General features: G+C 45.6%; 1 protein-coding gene across 1 annotated transcript in view; it reads right to left on the bottom strand.

The window, feature by feature from the left end:
• kif5ab (kinesin family member 5A, b) overlaps nucleotides 1-17795 on the bottom strand; it is a gene marked incomplete at both ends in the record, with an annotated part of 129593 nt that overhangs the window by 74399 nt on the left and 37399 nt on the right. Inside the window, one exon of the mRNA XM_084061759.1 lies at nucleotides 16298-16385. Within this exon, the coding sequence (XP_083917885.1) occupies nucleotides 16298-16385 (88 nt within the window). The remainder of the gene's footprint in view (nucleotides 1-16297; nucleotides 16386-17795) is intronic.

The raw sequence follows: 17795 nt of genomic DNA, 5'->3' as shown, positions 1-17795 counted from the left end.
AGATTGAGAACCACTGTATTTACAGTTATCGTGTGTGGTGTAAATGGCTCTTAAAGCCTAGTTTATACTGTGTAAGCTATGGTTCAAGGTTGATGGCTCATAGCTCTGGGCATTTAGAACATTTATTCTGGGCATTTATACTACCTGTTGTACCCGTCTGTCTGTGTCCCTTTTTAAGCCCATAAATGGAGATCCCTGATGTCATTAGCTACTAATGACTATTGGTTGGATCTGCGATTCTGGACAACTGGATATCCATATATGCCTGTATTTATAGTTATTGTGTGTGGTGTAAATGGGCCTTAAAGCATGTTTATCCTGTGTAAGACAAGCTATGGCTCATGGTTGATTGCTCATACTGGGCATTTATTCTCAATGCATGGGCTCACTGACAAGCATTCTGTGTCCATGGCAACGGTGTCAGATGCTAGACATTTCAGGAGGTATGAGCCAAGAGCCTGCTCACAGCCTGTGAGATGTTCCAAATTATATCAATGAGCCAAGAAATGAGGCTCATGGGGCTTGTCTTGTCTCACACGTTATAAATTAGGTTTTGGAGTCTACCCCCAGCAGTCCCTAGAGTCTGTGCTGCTACTTACACCAAACTGGAAATTGCGCTAGTTGAAAGGAAATGGGGTCACTAGAATCAAAAGCCTTCATCATGGAATGTGCTTATTAGATTTTAAGATATCTTACAAGAAAAATAAACATTTTGGCCTGAAGGTAGTGCTAGAGGAAAGGTCATGGGGTCACACAAATAGTTATCTTCCAGGGAGCACGAATGCGCTCGTCAAGTTACATGGCAACCTGTCCCATTAGATTTTGAGATATCTTGTGTGAAAGTGGAGAGCTTGGCCTAAAGGTGGTGCTAGATTAAAGGACATGGGGTACCAAAATCAGTAGGGTCATCTGCAACGTGCGTGGGCAAATTGAAGTCGGTCGGTGGAATGGTTCTCGAGATACGTGGATTACAGACGTACATGTACATACGTACAGAGATTTCTTGCATTTATTGTAAGATAGTGCATGTGATCACATACTGAATGAAGAACATCAGACATGAGAATGATACAGTACTGTAGGCATGCAGACAGGAATGCAGCAGTCCAGCAAGCAAACCAGACAGAACCAGATTGACAAACACATACTGTAGGCTATTTCTGTGCATCTTCCATCATAAAGATTGGCACAATATTCTTCATAATAAAGCTTGTATACTGAGCATGACCTACACTGCAAGGTTGGGTGTATACAGTACCTCTGTGGCTTCTCTCGCAAAATCATGCCTGCCCCCAGTGCTGTACAGTAAGTCACCATAAAGCAATTCTTTTTTTGATATTTTCAAATAAAAAGTGTTGATGAGCACAACATCATTTTTGACATGAAACACATATAAGTCTCTCTCCAGTCTCTCCGCTCTTGTGAATTTATAAACCCCCCCTGATACATCAATTCTAAAAGTCAAACACATGAAAATACACAACAGTTCGTATCAGGTTAAAAGATGGGATGCCGCAGGTGAGCCGAACTGAGAGCTTAATGGCTGTCAGCCAGAGCCATGTGGCGCCTTTTCTCAAAGCCCACCCCCTCCCTTTTCCATAGCTTCTCTTCTCTTCTCTAATCTACCCATCCTTCTGTTTCACCGCTCGGCTCAGCTCTGCCTTCAGAAAGCCATCCCGGTCATGCTCAGGTTGAAACGAGCCATGACATAAATATGCGGCATGCATCGAGGAACAGAGGGGCAACCTTCCTCCCGGAAGAAAATGAAGACAGGAGAAGATAAGGCGAGCAGCAGATGACAAAGTTCACGATAACGGTGGACACAAAAGAAGAGTGTGTGTGTGTGTGTGTGTGTGTGTGTGTGTGTGTGTGTGTGTGTGTGTGTGTGTGTGTGTGTGTGTGTGTGTGTGCGTGTGCGTGCGTGCGTGCGTGCGTGCGTGCGTGCGTGCGTGCGTGCGTGCGTGCGTGCGTGCGTGATGGCTAGTGTGTGATAGACAGACAGACAGAGATAGTGGAAAAGAGAGAGAGACTGGCCAATGCCAGACAGAGGGACAGGTGGACAGACAGACAGACAGACAGACAGACAGACAGACAGACAGACGAGTCAAGACAGAGAGAAAGAGAGAGAGAAAGAGAGAGAGAAAGAGAGAGAGAGAGGGATTTTCAGCATGGACACTTATCTTTTAAGAGCAGCTGGCCTGAGCCAAAATGACTGTCTTTGCTCACTCCGCTCTAATTTCCGTTTTCTGTTTTTTGGAAGGTTGGAAGTGGTTAAGCTGGCACAAAAATCTTTTGAATTGAATTTGAATTTAAATTAACATTTAATTTAATTAAACATTTTCCTCTCATTTCCAATTGGTTGTTCTAGCGCTCCATAGTGGTCCAACTGGGGGCTATGGCACCAACTTTTAAAACCTGTGTTATATAAGATTGAAAACTCCTTTACAAATGAGACCTTCCACTGTCTTTGAACCTAGCATGAAACGAAGATAGCTAAGGATGGTGGAAACGTATAGGTGGAGAGAGAAAAAAAAGGGGGGGAGGGGTGTTCTATGAAAAAAAATATGTTCTCTCCAGGGAATTGATTTGATCTCCACTTTCAAGACACACCGGTGCCTGCGAAATGAGCGTGCATCTTGTTATGTAAATTTCGCTGCCTATAGGATCATTTGACAACATCATGTTCTGGTAAGTGTTTGCTCATACAAACACTTATCAGACAAGGTATAATGCATGCACAAGGGAGCACTAATGTAGGCAAAGGGAGAGAGAAAGAGATGGAGCTTTGTCAATTAAATCGCTACTAGGTTTGGACGTTATCAAGGTATTACCCAGCATAGAAATCCTGAAGGTATGATCTGTCAATTCTGTCAAAAATACAGACATGGAATTATTGCCACACATACCTTTATCTTGAGATGTCCTCTTCAACTACAACAGCAGTTTATTAGCCCTTCAATAAGATATGCTAAATCTATGGCAGAAGGGCGCTTATTTCCGATCTATTCATTATTCTATGGGCCATAAATATTTAAACCCAGCAAGACTTAACTAAGTAGGCTAATTGCATATTAGCAGCATTGTAAGCTAGTCAATCTATGGTATGATTACTTCTATCACCAGTAGCTCAGCTTTTACTTTTTAGGATCAGGGCCCACCCGTTTATCTGGCTTGGATCGATGGAACTAACATCTACAATTTTTTTTTTTTTTTGAACAAAGGCGTTTATTTGCTTTTCTGCAGAGCATTTACATTGTAACATCTACAATTTAAGTTGCTATTTATTGGTATCTCAATGAAAACAACATTTTCAAGGTTTTACTACAGTATGTCATTTTTAACACATTTTTAAAAAATATTAATGTTACACTATCATTAAAATCTTAGTGTTTTGCCAATTATTTGGTGGCCCACTTGCAGTATTCTCATGGCCCACCAGTGGGCCCCGGCCCACAGGATGAGAATCACTGATATAGCGTATACCCCCATACAGTATGACAGGAAGGTATGAAGGTAAGAAAAAAAAGAAAAGAAAGATAGCGCCCAAGCCTAGAGAGACAGCGAGATCCAATACCGACCTCGACGTTGCCATGCCATCGTCGAAACGCTACTGACGGCGTCGGTAACGTCGGTTGCATCGCGTCGCCGTCGCGACGCAACCGACCGAACAACCGACGGTCAGTAGCGTCGCGACGCAACCGACCGAACAACCGACGGACCGACCGAACAACCGACGGACCGACCGAACAACCGACGGACCGACCGAACAACCGACCGACCGACCGACCGACCGACCCGCGGAGTCCTTCACGCACCAGGCAACGTCAATTTCCATCCGATCCATCGACCTTATCATGCGCTCTTCTAGCCCCCCCCCCCCCCCACCACCTGTCCCCCCAACCTGCGTGACCCCCCCCCCGGGACCCCCCCCCGGGACGCCCCCCCCGCCCAAGGGGTGGATAGTAATAATTGTATATTTTGCGCATTTGATCCAGAGTAGTTGAGATTTGATTCGGCCATATCTTTCTGAATGTAACTTGTATTTTTATAATTGTATTTTTTATATGATCTGTAAAGTTTATATTTTCATTTGCTACCAGGCATGAATTCATTATAATTTATTATATATATTTTTCCTTATTTTCTTTCTTTATTTACACGTGCGTAATAAACGAAGCATTTTGAGATTTTATCCGCCCAGATCTTTATGAATTTTACTTGAATTATTATAATTTTAATGTTTATATGATCCGTACATTTTATATTTTCATGTGGTATCAGGCATGAATTTATTTTATTATTTTATTTCATGTATTTACATGCGCGCAATTACACGCATCTAACTATTGGACTCAGCTCTGGGGACACGGTGCGGCTGCAGAGTTTACCTTGCAACATGATAGAGCAACTTAAGTGCCTGCAGAACTTAATAATATAAGCACACTTATTCTCCAGGCAGACAGGCTGTCCTGGCGGAGACCGCGGAGTCCTTCATGCCACCAGGCAACGTCAATTTCCATCCGATCCATCGACCATATCTGCGCTCTTCTGGCGCAGCCCCCCCCCCCCCCCCCACCCGCCCACCGGGACCCCCCCCCGGACCCCCCCTCGGCCCAGGGTTTCACTCCTAATAATGTTATATTTTGCGCATTATTGACACAGAGGTTGAGATCTGTCATTCATTTCCACGCGCGTATACGCACGTATCTATCTGTCTATCTGTCTATCTATCTATATATCTATCTATCTATCTATCCATCTGTCAATTAAACTATCATCTGTCACAAGGGTTTTCAGCCCAAGGACCCCCTGAGAGAGAGATGAAGCCGGGACCCCCTCTATATAAGCTCACAACGTCTTGCGCTTTGAGACGAGCTTCTAGATCTGCTTGTGGATGTGTCTGAGTATATTATGGTGGAGAAATTGAGGCTATTCAAGGATTATTATTATTATTATTATTATTATTATTATTATTATTATTATTATTATTATTATTATTATTATTATTATATATTATTATTATTTGGTCCCTGAGTCGAATCGACAGCAGCTATATTTATTTTATTTTAATGTCAATAAAATGTATTCTCTAAATATTATAGGCTACTAATATTTCCTGAATGAATTAACTTGGTAAATAGGGTTGGGATGACATGTTGCTATAGTCATTAATTACCCCAACCAACATCAAAGTTACCGTGCATTATCATTAAATCAAATAAAAGTTTATTATTACATCTGTCTTGCCTGTATGTCCTTTCACGAAAGCAATTGGCACTACTTTATTTAGTGTCCAAGCATTTGGAGAGATTCAGTTTTAACCTATAACTCATCTCTGAAGTGTCTATGTTACTTCTGTGTATTAATTATGAGTTGATTAATACTCAATAAAATGATACATGTTGAAATGTAACTTTCGGATCAGCGCGCATCATGCGCTGTAATTTCTCCTTCACTTTGCTGCCCAAAAATAGCTGATCTACAAGCTCACAACGCATCAGCGGGACGTTTTGAGGAAATCCGATATTTTTGGAGAAGCTCTTCTGTCTATTTAAATGTTCTGTATGAGTCATAATAGTAGCCTGGTTATTAATCTACAATCACCATTAACGCCGTTGATGAAATGACTGAGCGCGTGTCTGAGCGCATGTCAGGGTGTGTGTGTGTGTGTGTGTGTGTGTGTGTGTGTGTGTGTGTGTGTGTGTGTGTGTGTGTGTCTGTGTCTGTGTCTGTGTCTGTGTGTGTGTGTGTGTGTGTGTGTGTGTGTGTGTGTCTGTGTGTGTGTGTGTGTGTGTGTGTGTGTGTGTGTGTGTGTGTGTGTGTGTGTGTGTGTGTGTGTGTGTCTATCTCCAGCAATGTACCGCTTGCCTACAGCTGCCCGCCCCTAAACCCACAAAAATATACAATATAGAGGGGGTCCCTGCTTAATCTTTCTCTCAGCTAGGGGGTCCTTGGGCTGAAAACCCTTGTGACAGATGATAGCCGTTTGAAAATCGCGCAAGAATTAACAGCTAAACTGTTGATAAATAGATAGATAGACAGACGAACAGACAGACAGACAGACAGACAGACAGACAGACAGACCCAGGCCGTGGGAGGCACTCAATCACACTAACCGATGCGCTTTCTTAATCTAACTATATAAATGGCGACCAACTTCCGCACCCTCGGTGTCCACACCCCACAGCTCTGTTATCGACTAAACAACGCACCGCCAGACCACATGTCGGCAACTGACTCGCCACGGCGGCCGCGCTGAATTTACGCCTCGCGTAGGGGACATCTCACTGCTAACTACACCTTTTCCACCGCGCAACATAATTAATTCTACTCACCAAATGTCGGACAAAACGGAAGGGGAGGCAGCTTCGTACCGTTTACCGTGCGCACGACCTCATCACCACAACAGCACGCAGCCGCTGCGGGTTTTTTTTCCTTTTTTTCCAAACTTTTTTTTTGGTCACCATTTTCTCCAGGCACCATTTCTGGTGTAACGTCGGGTGTTTCTTTTCACCAGCCAATCACCTTTCACGTTGCCACGTCCGTTGCCACGTCGCGCTGACGTACGCTAAACAAGCGCTGCCGTGCGCACAATGCAAACGAGCCCAAAGGCGCGCAAAAATAAGCCGACCATTGCTTAGACACAAAGTCAGACCTGGCAACGCAGCCTACGCCAATCATGTGTGAGAGATCTACAAGCTATGGGGCAGAGACGCCACCGTATCTTAGCAACAACTACAGCGCTCACTCTCATTGGTCCTGTCACGCTAACAGCAGTCTCCAGACAATGGCATCGCAGACAGCTTGCTGTTACTGCTGTAGCCATCACAGGCAGTTGCAGCACGACGGACAGGGCGCTGTGATAGCTGCCATGTCGCTAACGCTAACCTGGTTGTCATGCCTGCAGCGGCTGTGCAATCACTTTCTCAACAATGCACGTTCGTGTGGTGAATGTCTATATTGCTGCTCAGTTCGTCCATTGTAGATGGTGTATGTTTGTGTGTGTCTTCTGGAGAACTATGTAGCTCCACAGCAACTACAGTAACTAACGTAATGGCAGGACCGCCCCGTGCAACGCCTGTTAGGCTGCATTATGGTCATGTAGTAATTTCAGATAATTTCGCTCCGATTAGAGCAGTGTTTATCAACCCTTTCACGCCGCCCCCCCCCCCCCCCCCCCCAAATACACGTACTTGATCTGGGACCCCCCCATTCTGTTTGACTCCGTTCCACAAGTAAATATTGTGAAAATAGCCGATCTACAAGCTCGAAACGCCTCACGTTGAGAGGCTTTGTAAGCTTGGAGATCGGCTATTTTCTACATGATTGCCTCTTTCTTACATTCTTTGCCAATGTGGCCCATGTTTTCATAGCATAGTTTATTGACTACTTCTGTTGCAGAAATGGCCATTTCCTTTACTTTCGGTTTTTTATTGTCTCCGCCAGGCCGAAAGGCATGGCGCAAGACTATGTTTCACCCCCTGTCCGTCCGTCTGTGATAGCTAATCTCTCACATCGTTGACTTGATCGCAGCAAAATAACTGCCCGATGTGGAGAGTCAGTGAGAGCTGGATAAACGACGTAAAATGTGTCAAAAGGACTCTGTACGGCTGTCCATAAATGAACACATGACGTCGGTGGGAGAGGACATATTGTGTCTTTTGGACAAACAGCAGCGTGGTGCTGATGTTTGTTGTGTGAAGCAGCTTAATGTCAGAGTGTTTGTGTTGGAGCGCCTCAGTGCGGCTGCAGAGTTCATGTGCAACCTCTTCCACAGAGACACAGAGACACTAGAAACTCTGCTGGGGAAAAAAAACACTGCTGGGCATTGACTTTCCTATGGACATTGATCTACACACTGCAGGTATATCTGCTACACACACAACATCAAACTACACACTGCAGGTATGATGCAGCGTTTGCATTACAGCCAGCATGCCAGCGTAGTTCCCATATGGTTTCAAGGTGGGCTAAACCATATGGACCCCATGTCAGCAATGTCAGCGGCATCCACTTCAGTCCCAACTGCGATGCCCATGCAGGCTATAAGTAGCTTCTACCTGGCCCTTAGGTGGGCCCCAACTAGCCATGTTTATGTGGGACCAAGGCGGGTCCTAACTGCCTTTGCCCATGCAGGCTTTAACTGGGTTCTACCTGGGCCCTAGGTGTACCCTAACCAACCACAGTGCAGTGCCCATCGCTGCAATTGTTGTGACGTCAGGGCTCTCAATACTGCACATTGGTGGAGGAGGAGGGGCCGCAGGGCAACCGCACACATCGCTGAACCAATGGTAGCCCACGGATGTTTCCTCTGTGGATTTACAATCTGCCCCTCTATGCCACATATCATCCGCACTACAGGGTCTTCACTGACCGAGCCACGGCCCCACTGACCCTCATGACGCTACGCCACTTAAACGTGCGGCAGCATGCGCTGGGTTGCCAGGTTTGCACAGCCTGCGCCAGAAACAAGCAACCACCTTCATGAAAAAAAAAAAAATGTTCCAGGGGTGTCCCCGCGCGTCCCAACACTCCACAGGGGGTCAGTGGACCATCAGGGGGTCCGCGGACCCCCTGTGGACCCCCTGAAACATAACAAATATTATTTCTTCAAATTTTTTCCTTTTTCAAAAAAACTTTTCCACAGTTTTACTCCGGCGATTTGGGTCCCCCAATATACACACAGCCACGCTGCGCCCCGTGCGCGGCTGGGGTTGAGGGGGGCGTAGCCCCCCGAAACTCTAGTTATAATATATAAGAATAATAATTATAATAATCCTACACTTCGCATATATAAATTACTAGAGTTTCAGGGGGCTACGCCCCCCTCAACCCCAGCCGCGCACGGGGCCCAGCGTGGCCGTGTGTGTATTGGGGGACCCAAATCGCCGGAGTGAAACTGTGGAAAAGTTTTTTTGAAAAAGGAAAAAATTTGAAGAAATAATATTTGTTATGTTTCAGGGGGTCCACGGTCCACTGACCCCCTGTGGAGTGTTGGGACGCGCGGGGACACCCCTGGAACATTGCGGACCATTTCGGTGTTTTTTTTTTTTCATGAAGGTGGTTGCTTGTTTCTGGCGCAGGCTGTGCAAACCTGGCAACCCAGCGCATGCCGCCGCACGTTTAAGTGGCGTAGCGTCATGAGGGTCAGTGGGGCCGTGGCTCGGTCAGTGAAGACCCTGTAGTGCGGATGATATGTGGCATAGAGGGGCAGATTGTAAATCCACAGAGGAAACATCCGTGGGCTACCATTGGTTCAGCGATGTGTGCGGTGGCCCTGCGGCCCCTCCTCCTCCACCAATGTGCAGTATTGAGAGCCCTGACGTCACAACAATTGGAGCGATGGGCACTGCACTGTGGTTGGTTAGGGTACACCTAGGGCCCAGGTAGAACCCAGTTAAAGCCTGCATGGGCAAACCCAGTTAGGACCCGCCTTGGTCCCACATAAACATGGCTAGTTGGGGCCCACCTAAGGGCCAGGTAGAAGCTACTTATAGCCTGCATGGGCATCGCAGTTGGGACTGAAGTGGATGCCGCTGACATTGCTGACATGGGGTCCATATGGTTTAGGCCACCTTGAAACCATATGGGAACTACGCTGGCATGCTGGCTGTAATGCAAACGCTGCATCATACCTGCAGTGTGTAGTTTGATGTTGTGTGTGTAGCAGATATACCTGCAGTGTGTAGATCAATGTCCATAGGAAAGTCAATGCCCAGCAGTGTTTTTTTTCCCCAGCAGAGTTTCTAGTGTCTCTGTGTCTCTCTGGAAGAGGTTGCACATGAACTCTGCAGCCGCACTGAGGCGCTCCAACACAAACACTCTGACATTAAGCTGCTTCACACAACAAACATGAGCACCACGCTGCTGTTTGTCCAAAAGACACAATATGTCCTCTCCCACCGACGTCATGTGTTCATTTATCGACAGCCGTACAGACTCCTTTTGACACATTTTACGTCGTTTATCCAGCTCTCACTGACTCTCCACATCGGGCTGTTATTTTGCTGCGATCAAGTCAACGATGTGAGAGATTAGCTATCACAGACGGACGGACAGGGGGTGAAACATAGTCTTGCGCCATGCCTTTCGGCCTGGCGGAGACAATAAAAAAACGAAAGTAAAGGAAATGGCCATTTCTGCAACAGAAGTAGTCAATAAACTATGCTATGAATACATGGGCCACATTGGCAAAGAATGTAAGAAAGAGGCAATCATGTAGAAAATAGCCGATCTCCAAGCTTACAAAGCCTCTCAACGTGAGGCGTTTCGAGCTTGTAGATCGGCTATTTTCACAATATTTACTTGTGGAACGGAGTCAAACAGAATGGGGGGGTCCCAGATCAAGTACGTGTATTTGGGGGGGGGGGGGGGGCGGCGTGAAAGGGTTGATAAACACTGCTGTAATCGGAGCGAAATTATCTGAAATTACTACATGACCATAATGCAGCCTAACATGCGTTGCAGGGGGCGGTCCTGCCATTACGTTAGTTACTGTAGTTGCTGTGGAGCTACATAGTTCTCCAGAAGACACACACAAACATACACCATCTACAATGGACGAACTGAGCAGCAATATAGACATTCACCACACGAACGTGCATTGTTGACAAAGTGATTGCACAGCCGCTGCAGGCATGACAACCAGGTTAGCGTTAGCGACATGGCAGCTATCACAGCGCCCTGTCCGTCGTGCTGCAACTGCCTGTGATGGCTACAGCAGTAACAGCAAGCTGTCTGCGATGCCATTGTCTGGAGACTGCTCTTAGCGTGACACGACCAATGAGAGTGAGCGCTGTAGTTGTTGCTAAGATACGGTGGCGTCTCTGCCCCATAGCTTGTAGATCTCTCACACATGATTGGCGTAGGCTGCGTTGCCAGGTGTGACTTTGTGTCTAAGCAATGGTCGGCTTATTTTTGCGCGCCTTTGGGCTCGTTTGCATTGTGCGCACGGCAGCGCTTGTTTAGCGTACGTCAGCGCGACGTGGCAACGGACGTGGCAACGTGAAAGGTGATTGGCTGGTGAAAAGAAACACCCGACGTTACACCAGAAATGGTGCCTGGAGAAAATGGTGACCAAAAAAAAAGTTTTGAAAAAAAGGAAAAAACCCCCGCAGCGGCTGGCTGCTGTTGTGGTGATGAGGTCGTGCGCACGGTAAACGGTACGAAGCTGGCTCCCCTTCCGTTTTGTCCGACATTTGGTGAGTCGAATTAATTATGTTGCGCGGTGGAAACGGTGTAGTGAGCAGTGAGATGTCCCCTACGCGAGGCGTAAATTCAGCGCGGCCGCCGTGGCGAGTCAGTAGGCGAGATGTGGTCTGGCGGTGCGTTGTTTATTCGATAACAGAGCTGTGGGGTGTCGCCACCGAGGGTGCGGAAGTTGCTCGCCATTTATATAGTTAGATTATATTATGACCATACACTAACCACTTCCGACCTATGTTATACGCTATTTGAAAATAGCAGATCTACAAGCTCACAATAACGAAGCTTGTAGATCTGCTATTTGTTGAACAATCACCGCGTTGGGACCGCGTTGGGGGGGTGGCAGCTGTACCGCTGGAGATAGATAGTTAGATAGATAGATAGATAGATAGATAGATAGATAGATAGATAGTTATATAGATAGATAGATAGATAGATAGATAGATAGATAGATAGATAGATAGATATTTAGATAGATTTAAAGATAGACAGACAGACACACAGACACGCCTTTTTTTAGGGTAAGTTTATTTCATTTTTCATTTCTGAAACAGCTCCATTGGCAGCGCAAAGGTGGAGCTTGGGGGTCCCTAATAAAACCACCAAAAAGGTTAGACTACAATGGGCTATATATATGTAAAGTCGACGTTGTGTATTATTATGTTACGTGCGTAATTACGCGCGTCGCAAAAATCTGATTGATATCGTTAGATAAAGTTCATAATTAAATATAATATATTCATGACTGATACCAAATGAAAATATAAACTTGAAAGATCATAGAAACATTAAAATTATAAGAATTCAAGTACAATTGGCAGAGATATGGCCTAATCAAATCTCAACCGCTCTCTGTCTCCTGCACAAATTATGCTGACTCTCGACGGCGTCGGTTAAGTTGGTTGTGCGTCGCAACGGTACCGACGCCATCAGTAGCGGCGCGACACTACTGACGGCGTCGGTCAGTAGCGACGCCGTCAGTAGCGGCGCGACGCTAATGACGGCGTCGGTAGCGTTGCGACGCACAACCAACGCAACCGACGCCGTCGAGAGCCAACCGACGAAACCGACGCCGTTGGTTGACTCCGTCGGTGGCCACCCATGGAGTCGATCCTTCATGGCACCGCAACGTCAATTTATCGACCATATCTGCGCTCTTCTGGCGCAGCCCCCCCCCCCCCCCCCCCACACCTGCGTGCCCCCCCCCCGATCAACAAGCTCTGAAGCGCGATACAGAGTCTGCTGCATTGGATCTGCTCTTTGATGCTCTTGGATGCCGCACATGATTTTTCAAAGTAATTACGCACGTAACATAATCATACACAACGTGTACTGTACATCCCACTGTAGGCTAGCCCCCACAAGCTATCCCCGTGCCACCCCGACCCCCCCCCCCCCCCCCCCGGAGCCCCTCCGCCAAGCCCAGGGGGTCACTCATAACTATTGTAGGTCAGCATAATTTGTGCAGGAGACAGAAAGCGGTTGAGATTTGATTAGGCCATATCTCTGCCAATTGTACTTGAATTCTTATAATTTTAATGTTTCTATGATCTTTCAAGTTTATATTTTCATTTGGTATCAGTCATGAATATATCATATTTAATTATGAACTTTATCTAACGATATCAATCAGATTTTTGCGACGCGCGTAATTACGCACATAACATAATAATACACAACGTCGACTTTACATATATATAGCCCATTGTAGTCTAACCTTTTTGGTGGTTTTATTAGGGACCCCCAAGCTCCACCTTTGCGCTGCCAATGGAGCTGTTTCAGAAATGAAAAATGAAATAAACTTACCCTAAAAAAAAGGCGTGTCTGTGTGTCTGTCTGTCTATCTTTAAATATATCTAAATATCTATCTATCTATCTATCTATCTATCTATCTATCTATCTATCTATCTATCTCCAGCGGTACAGCTGCCACCCCCCCAACGCGGTCCCAACGCGGTGATTGTTCAACAAATAGCAGATCTACAAGCTTCGTTATTGTGAGCTTGTAGATCTGCTATTTTCAAATAGCGTATAACATAGGTCGGAAGTGGTTAGTGTATGGTCATAATATAATAATTCATATATGCGAAGTGTAGGATTATTATAATTATTATTCTTATATATTATAATTAAGAAAGCGCATCGGTTAGTGTGATTGAGTGCCTCCCAGGGCCTGGGTCTGTCTGTCTGTCTGTCTGTCTGTCTGTTCGTCTGTCTATCTATCTATTTATCAACAGTTTAGCTGTTAATTCTTGCGCGATTTTCAAACGGCTATCATCTGTCACAAGGGTTTTCAGCCCAAGGACCCCCTAGCTGAGAGAAAGATTAAGCAGGGACCCCCTCTATATTGTATATTTTTGTGGGTTTAGGGGCGGGCAGCTGTAGGCAAGCGGTACATTGCTGGAGATAGACACACACACACACACACACACACACACACACACACACACACACAGACAGACAGACAGACAGACAGACAGACAGACAGACAGACAGACAGACAGACACACACACACACACACACACACACCCTGACTGCCGGCACACACCAGAGTTTTTTCGCACACACGCACACACGACGCACACACGCACATATACGCACACGCGCACTTTTAGATCCAGTCCTATTTTAAAAGTCTGCGTATGGGGGACTCGCGTATCCGCGCGCCTGGTGTAGCTGCTATCATTGATAATCAATTGGATCTAAACAAACGCGCTGTACGCACCACGCATACGCTCGCTTTGAAAAGTCTGGTAGACTGATCTACACCAGACTTTTCAAAGACAGACGCGCGCTCAGTCATTTCATCAACGGCGAATGGTGATTGTAGATTAATAACCAGGCTACTATTATGACTCATACAGAACATTTAAATAGACAGAAGAGCTTCTCCAAAAATATCGGATTTCCTCAAAACGTCCCGCTGATGCGTTGTGAGCTTGTAGATCAGCTATTTTTGGGCAGCAAAGTGAAGGAGAAATTACAGCGCATGATGCGCGCTGATCCGAAAGTTACATTTCAACATGTATCATTTTATTGAGTATTAATCAACTCATAATTAATACACAGAAGTAACATAGACACTTCAGAGATGAGTTATAGGTTAAAACTGAATCTCTCCAAATGCTTGGACACTAAATAAAGTAGTGCCAATTGCTTTCGTGAAAGGACATACAGGCAAGACAGATGTAATAATAAACTTTTATTTGATTTAATGATAATGCACGGTAACTTTGATGTTGGTTGGGGTAATTAATGACTATAGCAACATGTCATCCCGACCCTATTTACCAAGTTAATTCATTCAGGAAATATTAGTAGCCTATAATATTTAGAGAATACATTTTATTGACATTAAAATAAAATAAATATAGCTGCTGCCGATTCGACTCAGGGACCAAATAATAATAATATATAATATATAATAATAATAATAATAATAATAATAATAATAATAATAATAATAATAATAATAATCCTTGAATAGCCTCAATTTCTCCACCATAATATACTCAGACACATCCACAAGCAGATCTAGAAGCTCGTCTCAAAGCGCAAGACGTTGTGAGCTTATATAGAGGGGGTCCCGGCTTCATCTCTCTCTCAGGGGGTCCTTGGGCTGAAAACCCTTGTGACAGATGATAGTTTAATTGACAGATGGATAGATAGATAGATAGATATATAGATAGATAGACAGATAGATAGATAGATACGTGCGTATACGCGCGTGGAAATGAATGACAGATCTCAACCTCTGTAATAATGCGCAAAATATAACATTATTAGGAGTGAAACCCTGGGCCGAGGGGGGGTCCGGGGGGGGGTCCCGGTGGGCGGGGGGGGGTCCCGGTGGGCGGGGGGGGGGGGGGGGGGGAGGGGGGCTGCGCCAGAAGAGCGCAGATATGGTCGATGGATCGGATGGAAATTGACGTTGCCTGGTGGCATGAAGGACTCCGCGGTCTCCGCCAGGACAGCGACTCTGGTCGCTCGTAACATAATATACCGACAGACAGACAGACAGACAGACAGACAGACAGACAGACAGACAGACAGACAGACTGTTTCTGTCTGTCTGCCTGGAGAATAAGTGTGCTTATATTATTAAGTTCTGCAGGCACTTAAGTTGCTCTATCATGTTGCAAGGTAAACTCTGCAGCCGCACCGTGTCCCCAGAGCTGAGTCCAATAGTTAGATGCGTGTAATTGCGCGCATGTAAATACATGAAATAAAATAATAAAATAAATTCATGCCTGATACCACATGAAAATATAAAATGTACGGATCATATAAACATTAAAATTATAATAATTCAAGTAAAATTCATAAAGATCTGGGTGGATGAAATCTCAAAATGCTTCGTTTATTACGCACGTGTAAATAAAGAAAGAAAATAAGGAAAAATATATATAATAAATTATAATGAATTCATGCCTGGTAGCAAATGAAAATATAAACTTTACAGATCATATAAAAAATACAATTATAAAAATACAAGTTACATTCAGAAAGATATGGCCGAATCAAATCTCAACTACTCTGGATCAAATGCGCAAAATATACAATTATTACTATCCACCCCTTGGGCGGGGGGGCGTCCCGGGGGGGGGTCCCGGGGGGGGGGTCCCGGGGGGGGGGTCACGCAGGTGGGGGGGACAGGTGGGGGGGGGGGGGGCTGCGCCAGAAGAGCGCAGATAAGGTCGATGGATCGGATGGAAATTGACGTTGCCTGGTGCGTGAAGGACTCCGCGGGTCGGTCGGTCGGTCGGTTGTTCGGTCGGTCCGTCGGTTGTTCGGTCGGTTGCGTCGCGACGCTACTGACCGTCGGTTGTTCGGTCGGTTGCGTCGCGACGGCGACGCGACGCAACCGACGTTACCGACGCCGTCAGTAGCGTTTCGACGATGGCATGGCAACGTCGAGGTCGGTATCGGATCTCGCTCCTCCTGCAAGCCTAATCAGTACAGCAGATAAGAGGAAGCTAGGGCGGATTTTGAGGCCTATCAGCTGTCAGCTGACACACACATGTCTCACCATGTGTGTGTGTGTCATGGATGATAAGAGGAGCAACACGTCCCATGCCAGCTCTGACTCACCTTTGACGATCTGCTTGGCGCAGGTGTTATAGACCTGCTCCTGGGTGGTGTTGGTGGGGAACACGTGGTCGAACACATACGATTTCCCCTGTGGAAAGACAAAAACATGCAGTCAGCTGCAGAAACCTTGTATTTCCGTATTTCTACTTTTTACGTTTTTCATAAATGAACGCCCTACTTCGTCATTCTAGTGTCACACAAAAGTAACAAAAATACCTGATCTACAAGCTCTACAACACGTCACGATGCATCGCGTTGTGAGCTTGTAGACAACTTGTAAATAACCAACTACAGCGGATCCATTACAACACAGATTATTTTTTTCCATTTCTTGAAAACTAACAGTTTTAGACATAGAAGGTTTCCAACCCCGCCCCCTGTGAAATGCTCTTATTCCCACCTACAGTACATAAGGAGTCGGTGTGAACATAGGGTGTCGGTGTGTCTGTGTATGTCTGTGTGTTTACGTGTTTGAATTAATACCTCTATTTTACTTTTATAGGTGTAGATGGAGCCCCATGAAGTCAAACTTCAAGGTGTTTATTGACTTCAGACATAATGAATGTAACTAGAACATAATACGTCGTCAAATAAACAACACAATGACTAACATGAACTTGCTCACTTCATGACAATGTATGCACGCACGCGTGTGTGTGTGTGTGTGTGTGTGTGGTGAGTGCGTGAATTGTGAATGCGCCTTTGTCTTTATTAACTGTATTTTTTATGGGTTGGAATTTAACGCCTCAACTGTGTTTATTGACTTTAAGCGTCATTAACACAACTAAAACATAACAGGTCAAATGACTGGAATGTCCCCATTAGATGAAGTAATGGAACACATCAATATCTGACATGTCATTCGAAACTGCATGCATTGGATCTGTAGAACAACACAACAGTATATAATTCTAAGGCCATGTGTGTGTGTGTGTGTGTGTGTGTGTGTGTGTGTGTGTGTGTGTGTGTGTGTGTGTGTGTTCACATGTATTTGCATGTGACTGTCAGTGAATGGCTGCATTTGCGGGTGTTTGCACGCGTTGCTGCATGTGCATGGTGCGGCTGTCAGCGCGTGTTCGCGGCTTTGCATGCATTCTGCATGTGCCTATCAGCGTGTGTTTCCTTGTCTGTTGACTTGAGTGATACTGAAGTGCAGTGACGGCCCCCCTCCCCGGGGAAATGTTGTCCCCAGAGAACGGAGATCACATCACAGGCGACTCCATTAGTGGCACCAGGGCAAGGACAGCAGCGGAGGCGGAAGTGAACGAGTGGAGTGCAGAGTAGAAGTCGAGAATGTGCACGAGGTAAAATAAAATAGATGAGGTGGAACTGATGCTGGGCGGCGACGAGGGCCGCTGGGGTGTGCTTCTGTCAGTGTATATGTGTGCGTGTGTGTGTGTGTGTGTGTGTGTGTGTGTGTGTGTGTGTGTGTGTGTGTGTGTACATGCATGACCGTGAAAAATAACATAAAAAAGGAGAGAGAAAGTGTGTCCTTCCA

This window comes from Gymnoscopelus microlampas, assembly GCF_963454915.1.
Source record: "Gymnoscopelus microlampas genome assembly, chromosome: 7".
NCBI classification, from domain to species: domain Eukaryota; kingdom Metazoa; phylum Chordata; class Actinopteri; order Myctophiformes; family Myctophidae; genus Gymnoscopelus; species Gymnoscopelus microlampas.
Note: the sequence above shows the minus strand (reverse complement) of the source record. Positions and strands in the feature narration are given on the sequence as shown.